This window comes from Oxyura jamaicensis, chromosome 9, assembly GCF_011077185.1.
Source record: "Oxyura jamaicensis isolate SHBP4307 breed ruddy duck chromosome 9, BPBGC_Ojam_1.0, whole genome shotgun sequence".
Classification (NCBI taxonomy): domain Eukaryota; kingdom Metazoa; phylum Chordata; class Aves; order Anseriformes; family Anatidae; genus Oxyura; species Oxyura jamaicensis.
Genome location: NC_048901.1, coordinates 3558215 through 3571377, shown reverse-complemented (window position 1 = coordinate 3571377; position 13163 = coordinate 3558215). Strand labels below are relative to the sequence as shown.

General features: G+C 36.1%; 1 protein-coding gene across 5 annotated transcripts in view; it reads left to right on the top strand.

The window, feature by feature from the left end:
• Positions 1-13163, top strand: part of RHBDD1 (rhomboid domain containing 1) — a 35933-nt gene that overhangs the window by 14189 nt on the left and 8581 nt on the right. For all 5 annotated transcript variants that reach the window (XM_035334690.1, XM_035334693.1, XM_035334689.1 and 2 more), the window contains exons 4-6: positions 2313-2401; positions 3768-3830; positions 6312-6434. In XM_035334690.1, the coding sequence (XP_035190581.1) occupies positions 2313-2401; positions 3768-3830; positions 6312-6434 (275 nt within the window). The remainder of the gene's footprint in view (positions 1-2312; positions 2402-3767; positions 3831-6311; positions 6435-13163) is intronic.

The window sequence follows — 13163 nt, the reverse complement described above, 5'->3', positions numbered from 1 at the left end:
TCATTTCCATACTATAGATTACACATTAGCAAAAAAAAGTGTTAAGTCACCATTAGAGTAAATTAGAATATAACAGGTTCTAAGATACTGTTGCAAGAAGTGATGTTTGCTTAATTTGGATGAAGCATTAAGCATTTTGCTAATATAAAGGTTTCTTTCTTTAGGCTACATAATTGCTTTTCCTAAGTAATTACAAGTGGTGTATTTGTGTTTTTCACATAAATTGTATGACAAGATATATGAAGATCTGATTTATCAAATATATATGCTACCACTGACACACACAAAATGTGTGACAGTGTACCTAATACTATTTTTGCTTTAGGAAAAGCTGTTTAAACGGCTTCATTATTAGTGCGTTCTCCTTGAATATAATAAAACAAGTATTAGGTTAGTGTACTAGGTACCTAAACACTGTTCAGGTGACATGAAGTGGAATTTATCCCCCAAAAGACTTTTTAAAGTGGAAGGTTTCTGATTGTTCATATTGTATAAATACACAGCTTCACTGTGTTGCAAGCAAAGGCTTTGATTTTGGGTTTTGTGGAACCGTGTTGTGCTTAGATGAGTATAAAATTTGTTTAAAACACTGTCAGTAATATAGGTGAATCAATCTCACGTAGGTAATTTCTGATATAAGGCATCTGGAAGTATTTAATGTTTTTTGTGTACAGGCATTCTCCATGTCAGTGATGTATTTTTCCTAATTTGGAAAATATGTTCCAGAAAAATCTGTTTGGAAAATTAGTTCGTTTATAAATCCCTAATTTTGCTAACTGCCTCTTACCTACACATTTTCACAGCAACATTTATGCTACTGCTTACTTGTAGCTGCAACTCTACGTAGCAGAATTCAAGTTCGTGGTTCAGTAGGTGGCAAAGAAGTGAATTGAAATCTGATCTTTATCTCCCTCTAGTGACACATGCTTTTTCTCACATGCTTTTACTAGTGGTGTCTGCAAGTTTTACCATCGTGAGCACATATGGTATCATTACTATATCTGTTTTGGATTTTTGACCAGAATGTAAAATGTATGTTTAAATCTATTTTTACTTCAGACAGAAGTTCCTTTTCTGCTTTATAAAGAGAAGGGGGGGGGGATAGTGGTGTTTGTTGTTTGGACAGCCACTAGAAATATAGTGGGCTGATTTATTTATAATTGCATATTTCAGGAAATGTTTTCTCAGAAAAAAAGTGGCTTCGGTAAATTCATAATAAAGATGAAGAACCTGATTAAATTTTTTCCCTAAACTCCTAATTTGAGTGCTGAAAATTAGTTTATGAATTTATCAAAGAACAATATTCATGGTGATATTTGGAGCAAATTTCCTTATTTATCCTACATTTTCTTCCATGTGGGTGATTTCTCAAGACTTTTAAGTCTTTTCATTCCATATAAAAATTCCATATAAAAAGTTTTTAAAAAGAAATTGTTGATATATTTAGAAAAAAATTTGGATTTCAGCATTTCACTGATTGTTCTTTTAACTTTCAAAGCACTATTTTACAAACATGTTGCAAAAGGTATGCATTTATGGTTGTCGTTAAGATAAACTCATGGTGGGGTTGTATTGCTAGTTCAGTAGTAAAGTACTGTATTTGTGCTTTCACTTGAAATAATTTTGGTAGATCCTACCAGGGCATTTCGGAGCAATTCTGTGGATTTAAGTTCTGTGAATTAAAACTAGCTTACTACCTCAGTAAGACTTCAGTTTAAATGCTTTTAGGGAAACAGCATTCCATCTGCTAAACAAGCAGTTCAAGGGATCTCTCCAATTAGCTCCTGGCTTTTTCAGGATATTTGTTACATGCTGTTCTTTAGCTGTATATACCCACCACTTTTAGGGTATTTATAAAGAAAGAAAACTTGGCAGTTTTGTTCAAATTGATAAGTTGCTTAGTTCAAATTGGTAACTTGTAAGGAGCACTGTATTAAGCTATGTGGTTAACTTTATAGCTCAGTCTTTAGTTGCTTGTGGCCACACTTCTCAGGCACAGTTGGGAGTGAGGTTTGCTTGGAGCTTTTCTTCAAAATAAGTAAGGTTTAATTTTTTTTTTTTTGCAAACTACACATGTGGGTTTAATTAGTAATTAACACTCATATTAGAAATCAGACTGAGTAGGTCAGAGCAGAAATTAATAAATGTTTTCATTACCCTGTGTCTTTGCAGGCAAGTCACTTTTCTATGCTTAGTTACTCAGGGACTTTCTGGGTTACAGCAAACTTTGCACTTCCCCTAAAGGATTCCTACCAAAAAAAAAAAAAAGTCTCTTTCCATCACTCACAAGATTATTATTATCATTTTTTTAGGACTTCTTTCGCCGGGCATCTGGCAGGGATTCTTGTTGGGCTGATGTACACCATGGGACCTCTGAAAAAGATCATGAAAGCCTGTGCAGGTATATAATTTGGTTTGATTTGTAAAATCTGCATGAGCCACTTTTTGCTTTAAAATTCAGCAAACCTTATATGCTTGCAGGCATTGAGGCAATTCCAGCAGTTTTTAGGGGATTAAATATACACTGACTGACAAACTGAAAGCAGAAGAAAAGCTCACTTTTTTTCTTGTTCTTATCTGTGTTAAAGGTGCCTTTCAGGTGTCATGTTTTTACCTTTGTTTTTAAATTACATATTTAAAGTAAAATGTTTCATGTAAGATGCCAATGAAAATGTCATTTTAAATGGAGTGGTGAAGCTGTAGACACGTCAGAACACAGTGTGTTTCTGTGATGCTTGAGAAATTGTTGCAAGGTTCCCCAAGCTTTCCAATAGTGAGTTGATAAGGTTTTTCATATTGTAGAAATAATTTTTTAAAGGTAGAATCCTTAGACATCTTCAGACAAACAATTTTAAATAGGGCCCTACAAACTTTCATATGAACATGCCCTTAAACTTCAGGGTTTTAATTGGAAACCTCAGCCCTGTTACAGCAATTGTGCTGGACTTGGTTGTTAGAATACTTTTTGTCCGATTACTTAATAAGTTGGGCACCTTATTTATGACTGTGCCATTAAGTTGACCGTGGATGTGGTGTTTGTACAGGGAAAAAATACTTGTTCAGATGTGTGTATTCTCCTGAGAGGTTTTATCACAGTTTGGTGTTAGTCTGTCATATACACTTAAGTGGAAAGCAGTTTGAAGTGGAAAAATAAAGACCGAAGCATCAGAGTTCCTATGTTACTTGAGTAAACTCACTACTTATTTAAAAGTTAATATTTTCTCTTTCTGTGGCATGATGACTGTTGGATTAGGTTGCCTAGGGAAATTCTGCAGTCTCCATCCTTGGGTGTTTTCAAGCCCTGGCAGAATAAAACCCTGACTAAATAAATTGGTCTGATATCATAGCTGACCCAGCTTTGAGTGGGCTTTGGGCTAGGGACCTCCTGAAGTCCCTTCCAAACAGAATTGTTCTGTGATTCTGGGATAAGAGCCGTGTTAGTGAAACATGCTGTGGAGATCCTGCTGCTGTGAAGGTTGCTGTGTGACTAAAGACTGGAAGAAGGGATTTTCCATTAAACAGGTGATTTTTGTCAGCAGAGCACAAACGATGCAGTGTTATTCCAATCCTAAGGTCTCTATGCATTAACCCATTTTTACCAATGTACGATCTCAGTGCAGCAATTATTCATTATAAGTTCTGGAGAACATAGGTTGGTTTGCAGCTTTCTAGTCTACTTGTATATGTTGCTTAAATTTGAGTCTGTGTTTTAAAGAGAGACTATGATTATTTTATTCTAATACTACGTGCATTATTCTTATATTTAGGTGGTTTTACTTCATTCGCTGGTCCTGGCAGGCCAAGGGACTACTACTACTCAGGTTATTCAGGTAAACACTCTCACTCACTTACCGAAAAATATTTTTGGGTAATGATTATTGCTAATGATAGAAAACCTACCAAATATTCTGCCTATATGTGCACTTGCTAATCAAAATCAATTTGTCTGGCCTTGTCTTTTCGCACTTGGGGAACAGTGTTGGACGTGTTTTGTACAAGAGACTTTAAACCTTAAATTAAGGTTATGACTTTATAAAATGCTACCCTGGGGCAATACCATCCTTTTTGCAGAGTCTGTAGCAAGGAGGAAATTGTCTACCAGAAGCATCCTTTTAAACATTGGTAAATCTGCCCTGATTGGGCAAACTTTCTAGGATCTAGACTACAAAGGGAAGGTGAGGTACCTGTTCCCAACGGGCAGTCTGAGGCCAATTACAGATGTTTGCAGAGCTACAGTTACTGTTCTGTTGCATTGCTGTGTTCCACGTTCATAGCGACCAAATCTTCCTTCAGTACACCAATACAGTAGCGTGTGGAAACTTAAGAATTTGTATCAGAAAAAGGAATTTGATTTGCTAATGAGGATGAGAATTTGCACTTGACATTTAAACTCTGTAATCTGTTGCATCCGCTCTATAAACACCAGCTGCTCAGTGTGGGTGGGTGTAAAAGACAACTTGCGTGGAATAGGAGCAGATTCCGAACTGCCCTTTGCTTCTTTTCCAGGTCTCCCTAATCAGGGAGAAGGGAAGATATTTCATGTAGTATATTTAGAATGATGAATAATGACATAGCACCAGAGAAAAAGATTTGGTACACTGATGAAAAATAAATTTTTGTGTTGCATGTCTTGGGCAGTCCCCAAAGTAACCATGCTGTTACTTTGAGTTGGTGTGGATGAAGGGGAGATAAAGGAGCAGGGTTAACACAAATTATCCGGTCTTGCATGCTTGGCTTTAGATGTAATTATTTTTTTTTTTGTAGTAAATTCAATACTCTGAATTGATTTATAATTGTAATTATAAAAGATATATAGGGAATGAAGATAGTAGATATATCTATACCTATATCATTTTCTTTCACCTGTTCATAGGGGTCTTCATGGAAGAGTTAACCTTTTGCTTGTTGCATGGTATAGTAATGGATTTCGCTGTCTGTGAATTAAGAAAACTTTCTCGTATTGTATGCTAATGATGCATGTGCAGTACATTCTTACCTTGATTAATTTTTCATTTTCTGGTATTGGTGATTTAATACTTTCTGACTTCAAATACCAATTAAATAAAAAATAAATAGATAATATGAACAGATTTTATGAACCAGTACAGAGAAACAGCTTTAGAAGGAAAATAAGGATTTCAAGTGTGATTTTAACATATTTAGTGTTTGACTGAATTAGTTTATTCATGAACTGCACAGGAAAGTTATACATTAAATCTATGTAACTATTGAGATACCAACATCAATAATACTCTTGTGTTAATCTGAAGATAAAAAGAATGGCATGCTGTGCTTATACACAAATATTTTCATTATTTTTTTCATTTGAAAATCCTGTATAAGTTTTCTATCACTTGGAGGAACTGGCTGCGTTTCTGTACTTTGATTCTTCAAAATCTACTGTCCGGGTGTCTAGAAGAGAAGTTAAATATCCAAAGTTTTATATACTGACCATACAAAAGAGGAATAGAAAAATGGCACTTCTGTCTTTAGTTTTACTCAGCAGAGGTTTTCTGTGTTCAGGTTTAGATTGTGTTAAAGGAAGAGATTCTTAAAGGAAGAGATTCTCATTCAAGTCTCTTGCCAAGTTGTCTTCTTCTCTCTTAAATCCCAAAAGGATCTGGGTGGATGATGGCTTGTTCATGCTTGTTTTAAAAGATTTTGTAAGTGGTCAGAAATGCTTGGTGGTCATTAGCAGAGGCAACATACGGTGGCTGTGGCATTAGATGATATGTGCAGTATGTTCTGGGTTTTCTTAGTTTGTTTAGAGCAGATGTAACACAAATTAGTTGCATGTTTTCCTACAAAAAATGCAGAAGTCTTCATCCATGTGCATTTGAGTTTCAAACATTACTTGTATTTAGGATGACAGTGGATACTGTTTATGGCCACTAGGGTGAGATGAGACAGGTGGAAAAAAGCCTGAAGAATACATTCCTGTTTTGTGGTTGCCGTTTCAGTGACATGGATAAGGTGTCCTTTAATGACTTTTAAACGTTAAAAGGAGATGATGAAAGCCATCTTTCAATTTGTTTGAAATTTTAAATAATGGTAATCCTATGTCATTTATAACTGATAAAAGATGGAGATGTTTGATGCATCTTTCTTGTTGTTATTGTTCTCTCTCCTGTTACTGTAGTCTGACTTTCCATACAAAGATGTATTTTAACTCGTGGCATATCATAAAAATCCTGATAGTTTTTTTCTCTTCCAAATTAAACGAATTTGTGAAAGAAAGATAACAAAGATAATGTCTGGCTTCCTCCCCTCCCACTGAATATCATCAGTTTATTTTCCTTTCCATTTTACAGATTATTCTTACAGATATCCAGATTATCAGTACACAGCACCAAGGAACTACTATGACTATACAGGTGGGCTTACAGAGGAAGAACAGCTTGAAAGGGCAGTGCTAAATAGCCTCAATGAAAGAGGTAAGGCTTCTATTGCATTTCATGTATCAAATTACGATTCATATCGAGGTGGGAGGAACACGGGGAAGATATATTGTTCACGATTTATTTCCAGTCTTTTGACTTCCAATTGGGTAACTGCATTTATTAGTAATTGCTTACTGTTTGATTTACCTGCTACTTCTAGAGTAAAATAATTGCTTTTATAACAAACAAAACTGAAGTAAACTAAGTCGCTGTGCCAAATAAACCCCTCACATTCTAAAGAGTAGTAGGGAGCAGTATAACAGACGAATTGATGCTGCCAATATTTAAACTTTGTGTATTTTTTGCCTTTTACATGTATTTGAGGAGCAACGTACTGATGTCTTACTCTTCACATTTTCCTGTTTCACCCTAAATAAAGTTTGTGCTAGCTAGTGGAAAGACCAAAAGATAAAAGAAAAACAGTTTAGGAATAAATATAGTATTTGTTTTTAATTGCAAATTGTTAGTTGAATCGGTATAAAATATATTAACTGGGATATACTTTATTTTTCTGTGATGCAAGTACAGTCAAGAGAAAAAATTATTAGTACAATATATTTCTCATTCTGAAAACTTGGATTAGAGCGAAAATATACGAGGCTAACAGTACATTATTAAAGCATCAGGTGTAGCGTTTACATCGGTTTTTATATTTAAGTGTTGAAACAAAGGACAAAAATGACTGCATATGTTGTCTGGTATTGAGATTTTTAACATCAAAAGCTGCTCTTCAATCTGTTGTATATCAATATATGACTTCAAACAAAGGCTTTATGTTCTCCTTTAGTTAACAAAGCTGAAAGGTTGCTTTTAAATTTGATGAAGCTCTAACATTAGATCTTCATAAAAATAACCTGACTGCCACTTAGCAATGTAATTTTTCTTCTTTTGTTCATAGTCTTGGTCCTCTAACTTCCTGGGTGCAAGGAAGCATTCATTAGGAAAAAGATACAGAAACTCACACTTGTCACTGCAACTCTTAAAACACGATGCACTACTCATTAATCTTTGCTCAGAAAAATAATTTACATCACTGGTTTATGGCTGTTAGAAATACCAGGCAAAATATGAAAGTAACTATCTTGACAAGTCGCCATCGCTTTCTTTCACACCGTCTGTGATCATAGATACGTTATGAAGGATGCTGTGTGATCTGGAAGATAATTTTAAAAAGGCAGCAGATGAGGCGGTGTTGTGTATGAAAAGGTTTCTTCAGTTTGAAAAATTGATTAACGTGTTTTTTAATGTAAATACAGCTTTCTGCTTTACATCTATTGTGAGAAGTCACTTTTGAGGCTGAAGTGCAGTCTTTCTTTTGGGAAAACTGGTTTTTAAAAAGTGGTTTTTGTAGTCGTGTTACATACTTAGGCTTCTAACTGTCCATAAATATTGTGAAACTATAAACTTCAAAACACCCCCCTCCCCCCCAAAAAACAACAACAACAACAACAAAAAAGCACTATTTTCTTCAGCAAAATTACTAGTGTAAGAAGTTTTAGAAGTGATAGTAATCTGAGCAGTTCCTTTTAAATCAAACTTTTCTGAAAAACTTAGAAGCTGGTGAGGCTCTTAGCTTTCAAGCAAATTAATAATACACCATCTAGTCCATCTGGCCTGCCAGCAAGTTGGCAAATTAGATATTGTTCATGCTGTTTAGACGTTTTAAAGCAAAACAAAACCCATCAAAACCACCACAACAAACAGGTAATATCAATATTTTGTCCTATATAAATCTGTCCTAAATAAAGTTTTGAGAAGGAATGGGTCTAAAGTGAGCTTTAATGGAAGGGACATTTTTTACCTCACTGACATTTTTACATGATGTTTTACATCTTTTTTTACAGATTGATTTGGGGAAAAATCTTTCAAAGCTTTTAAGTGTTTTGGAATGTGTTGTCTTGCAAGAGCATGAACCTTGTTTGTATTTTTTGGTTTGTGTTTTTATACTATCAACACAGTAAAACTGTTTTTTTTTGTTTACTTGTTTTTCAAAACACTCTGTATCAGCCTCCTGCTCTTGTGAGCTTTGTCTATAACAGCTGAGTGCTAATGGCTTTTGAGTCATTGGAGCCTAGGCATCTAATGGATGCCTCACGCCTTTGGATGAATGATGGCTTTAGATATATTAAAGCCATTTGATATTCTTTCGAGGCCTTAAGTCACACTGCAGAGGAAAAAACATAAATTATTATTCAAATCTAAAGTGTCCAAAGATGTCAAGTTCTGAGCTCACTGGAGAAAATATATGCACGTAGCAGTTGGTATTGCAATAAAAGAAAATGCTTTTATTTCCACTGCCATAAAATGAAGTCAGTTTGTAGTAACAATGACAAGATTATGATAATATACAAAACTGGACAGCATACAATTTAGTCTTTCATGCATCAGTATGGAACACCTGCAGCTTTCCATTTGTAGCCTTAAATAATCTACATCATTATAGGTAAGTGCTTTTTTCTGTTTGCTTTTTGAAGTACTGTGCTGTATTTGGACAAAGATAGATTTCCAACTATAAGAGGAAATGTATTCTTACTTGGAGAATGCCCTTTGAAACCCGAGAAAGAATTTAAACAGCATCTCTAGCTAAGTATGTCTCGCTAGCAGATAACTGGCATACCAAGTCACATTCTGAACTTCAGTTTGAAACGACAGCATTTCTTATGGCTATGCTCATGTCTGTTTTCAGTGCTAGTTCAAGTTTTTAAACCTCACAGATAAGCAAATTGGGAAAATATATTGTATGCTGTTTCCAATATAATTTGGTGCGATTAAATTTATATTGGTGGTATTTTTAGTGGTTTCACAGCAGTGCTTTAATTGTGCAGCTTTTTCTGTTTGTCACAGTACTTTAGTTTGGAAAAGTAAGACTTCAGAGCTCAATTCAAAAAATATTTCATAAAACAAGCTACTTAAAGGTTAAAGTTACCTGTGGGCACATCTTATTTCCAAAAGAAAGTAGTATAGAATTTGTAATTGATCATACCTGCTTCGGAGTGACAGAAAGGATGAAATGAAATGCATTGTGCTACTGAGCAAATAGAGGATTCTTCCTTGGCAGTCTGAAAAATAAAGCTTGAGTGAGTACTGTCCTTTGAACAGGACATGTTTTTCCTTGAAGCATGGCATCCGCTGTAGCTTGCAATTATATGGATGATGAAACAGGTAAGGACAGTTATTATTTTAATTAAAATTTATTTATGATATTTATATTATTTGGTTTTACCATGAAGTTAAGAATAGATGGCTTTCCATTTTGGTTTAATCCTCGTATTAGCAGCTGTATATGGTTACCCCGGTATACCGCCTCTCTTATCTGTTGTTTCCTTGCTGTTTCGCTCAGAAGAAATATCTGGATTAGTGTGGGATGGGGATTTTTGTGGTGGTGGGTGGTGGGTTTTTTTGTGAGCTGGACTTCTAAGTCTATGTCTTTCAGTCTCAGTAATGTCAAGAATCCCCTGCGTGCTCATGTCTCTGCACAAAAGAATTTTTCTCTTAAGAAGAAAGTTTTTAAACATGTAGTTTTTGTATGTTGTGGTTGAAGTGAAATATGCACGTATAGGTAGTCCTCATAAGTTTCAGTGCAAATACGCATTTCTTTGATTCTGATCTGATTTAAACTGAAGAAAAAAAAAAAACTCAAAATGTTTAGATGGCCCAGTATGTACTAACCATAGGTACATCTGCCATGTGGTTATGAAATATTTAGTCACCTGGCTTAGCAGTTCTCTGAATTTAAATTTAGTTCCCATTTCTGCTTTCTTTTATTGAGACTGGGCGTTTTTGTTCTATTTAGACTATGAAACTTGCGAAATCCATTGAGGATTGTGCGTAGAATGAAACAGAAATGCTGCATAATTCCAGTTTTCTCTAAGCAGGGTTGTCTTTCCCCTTTTGCTGTGCTAGGAATGCCAGTCATTGCATTTAAATGGTTTTCTGTAGGAATGTCTTAAAATAAATTATATGCTTCAATATGCAGTGCATGATATCAGATTAAAGGACATCTCATAAAGTCATGATTGGCATCTGATTCTGAAAGGCCAACTTTTCTTTTAGTTGTTCTTGGGTACCCAGAAACATGTTCTGGGAGAAAAGCTCTCTCCTTCAAGTGAAGTTCTTGCTCTAAATATCTTCGGAAATAACTTTCTAACGTTGCATGTGTGGTCTGTGATCCTGATTGCTAGCACTTTGTTTAGGCAAATTTCCAGGAAATTTAATTGGTAGATATTTAGCATTTTCACATAAAGTTTTGGTGTATGCTTGGTCTTAGTAGACCTTAGTAGCCAGAATTCTGTTATAAATACTTACTGATTCTGGTTTCCTAATGTTTTTGAACCTCAAAATTTTCCTGAGGCTAATATGCAAGTTTACCATTGGAGCTTTCTTCTTGTTAATATATTATCTAAAAAATAAATAAAAATCCAAACCAACATGCCTAGGAGTAGAAATGTGCTTAATTGATAGCCGCTGATTTTTCTTTATTGTATAAGATAAAATATCTTCCTAATTTCATCGAGCAGTTCTTTTTCAGTATTTATGAGACACGGATAAGCAAAACTCTGTCATTTTGTTTCAAAACTGCAGGCTGTGCTTGATTTTTGTCTTGGGTAGTTGCATTCAGACAGCATTCCAGTTTCATTTGCAATATTACTTCTGCTTCCCGGACTCCATAGTTAAGCAGATAGATGCCAAGTTTCAGATAAAAGTCTGTCAGAAGTGAAGTATTTGGTTTGTCTCAGGAATATCCCCTTCCTTGAAGGGACCCTTGTCCCATTTAATTTTCTATTTCATGTGCTGCACTGGTATTTTAAACAAATTAGAATCTCTTAGTAAAGTGATGAAATTGCGCTGGAAACTAATAAATTAGGGAGTCCTCTAGCAGGGTCTCCCAGTGAAAAGCTAATACTGTCACTCTTTGTCTAGCAATAGAATTGTAGCAGGAATCATAGCTAGAATTTTCCAGCAACAGAACTCAATTTCTGAAAGAAAATCAGTGATGCGTACTATTAAAACAAAACTAAACACCCTATTTTTGAGAATAAAAGTCCCGATTCTCCTGGTAGTGGTGATGAATGCTCACCAGATATGTAAGAAGCAGCACCAGTAAGCCTTGGTGTGAACCATAGCCCCATGACCATTTGGCACCTCTGAGTTAGCGTTCTGTGACAATCGGTCTGTAAAGCAGAGAAATGGTTCTATTCGGACATCTCAGTTTACGCACATGAACTCGTTAGCTTCAGAAAACAAGTAGTTGCTGCCCTTTGCTTTCTAAACTAGTGTCCATTTAACTTTGCCTGAAAGGTATTGGACTGAAAACTGACCATTCGGAGGCCTCCGTGTGCACTGCTGAACTATTTCTGTTCCAGCAGCTGTGTGGAAGTTGGATGGGATGGACGTCCAGAATTCACAGCTCCTTCAGATCTAGGACTCTTGGTTTTGTATGTCAACAAGCTGTATTCTTATCTGGTTTAGAGGTCTTAAATGAAAAGCACGGTCTAATTAATTCCCTCAGAAATGTTAGAATGGATGTGATAGTAGTTGCTTGAAACTTCGTACACACTTGACCTCTAAAGATAATGTATATTCAAGTAGGTGTAGGTATTTTGAAAATACCAGGTTTGGACTTGAATCCTTTACGATCCTGCCTTAAATCTTGTGCATCATTGGATTTGTTTTATTTTTTAGCTTTTTTATGGCTATGCCCACTTGCTTCAGACACTAAAACACAGGTAATAAGCAGTTTAGGACCAACTGTGCTTGGTTTGAGAGGAGACACTGAGGTATTGGTACAGTTTCGTTCAATGGTGACAGTGTTCAAGATTTTAAATCATCTAAAGGCCAATAGAGTATTAACATAATCAGGGAAAATTATTTTTTCTGCTGTCTCTTCGTGTCCTCAGTGCTGCACATCTTTCTTGTTCTCCTGTCTTTAGGGTTATTAGTGTACACGAATGCATACGCTCCAATTGGTGCTCATCTAGATGAGGTGAAAATTCCTTTCAAGTGTAGTGTGTAAAGGGCATTCCTGCAGGTGTCTGGAGGAAGACGCACAAAGAGAATCATACAATCATAGAATGGCTCGGCTTGGAAGGAGCCTTAAAGATCATCTACCTGCAAACCCATGCTATCAGCAGGGATGCCACCTACTAGATGAGGTTGGCCAAGGCCCCGTCCTGCCTGGCCTTGAACACCTCCAGGGATGGGGCATCCACAGCTTCTCTCAGCCTTTCGTCATAGGACAGGTGCTCCAGCCCTCTGATCATCTTTGTGGCCCTCCTCTGCACTTGAATGCTCCTGTGGTATTCAGAAGTTGGTCCTCGGCCTCTTCTACTTCCCTTCCTGCCCATTATTCAAGAGCACCGTACACCTCCTTTGCCTCTTGCCTTTGACACACTCCTCCATCCAAAAGAAAGCTAGATCAACGGCTCAGTGAACTGGAAGAGCTGAGCTGTGTTCTGTTAAATGATTGTTACCAGAAACTTTTTGATGCAAAGTCCAGTTATAGAGTTGTTGATGCAGATGCATGTGATAGGGAACAGTTCATATTCCGTCTTTCCTGGAAAAGTTCTGCCCAGTGGTTCCATACAGGATTGCCTCAGGTTTGGGGCTTGCTTGGCTGCAGTACTCCTGAGTTATGTACTAAGGGGATTAAAAAGATGCCAGTAATTTAAAAGTAGGACTACTTGAATGATGAAGTGTTTGCACTTATGAAAGTGGGGAAAAATA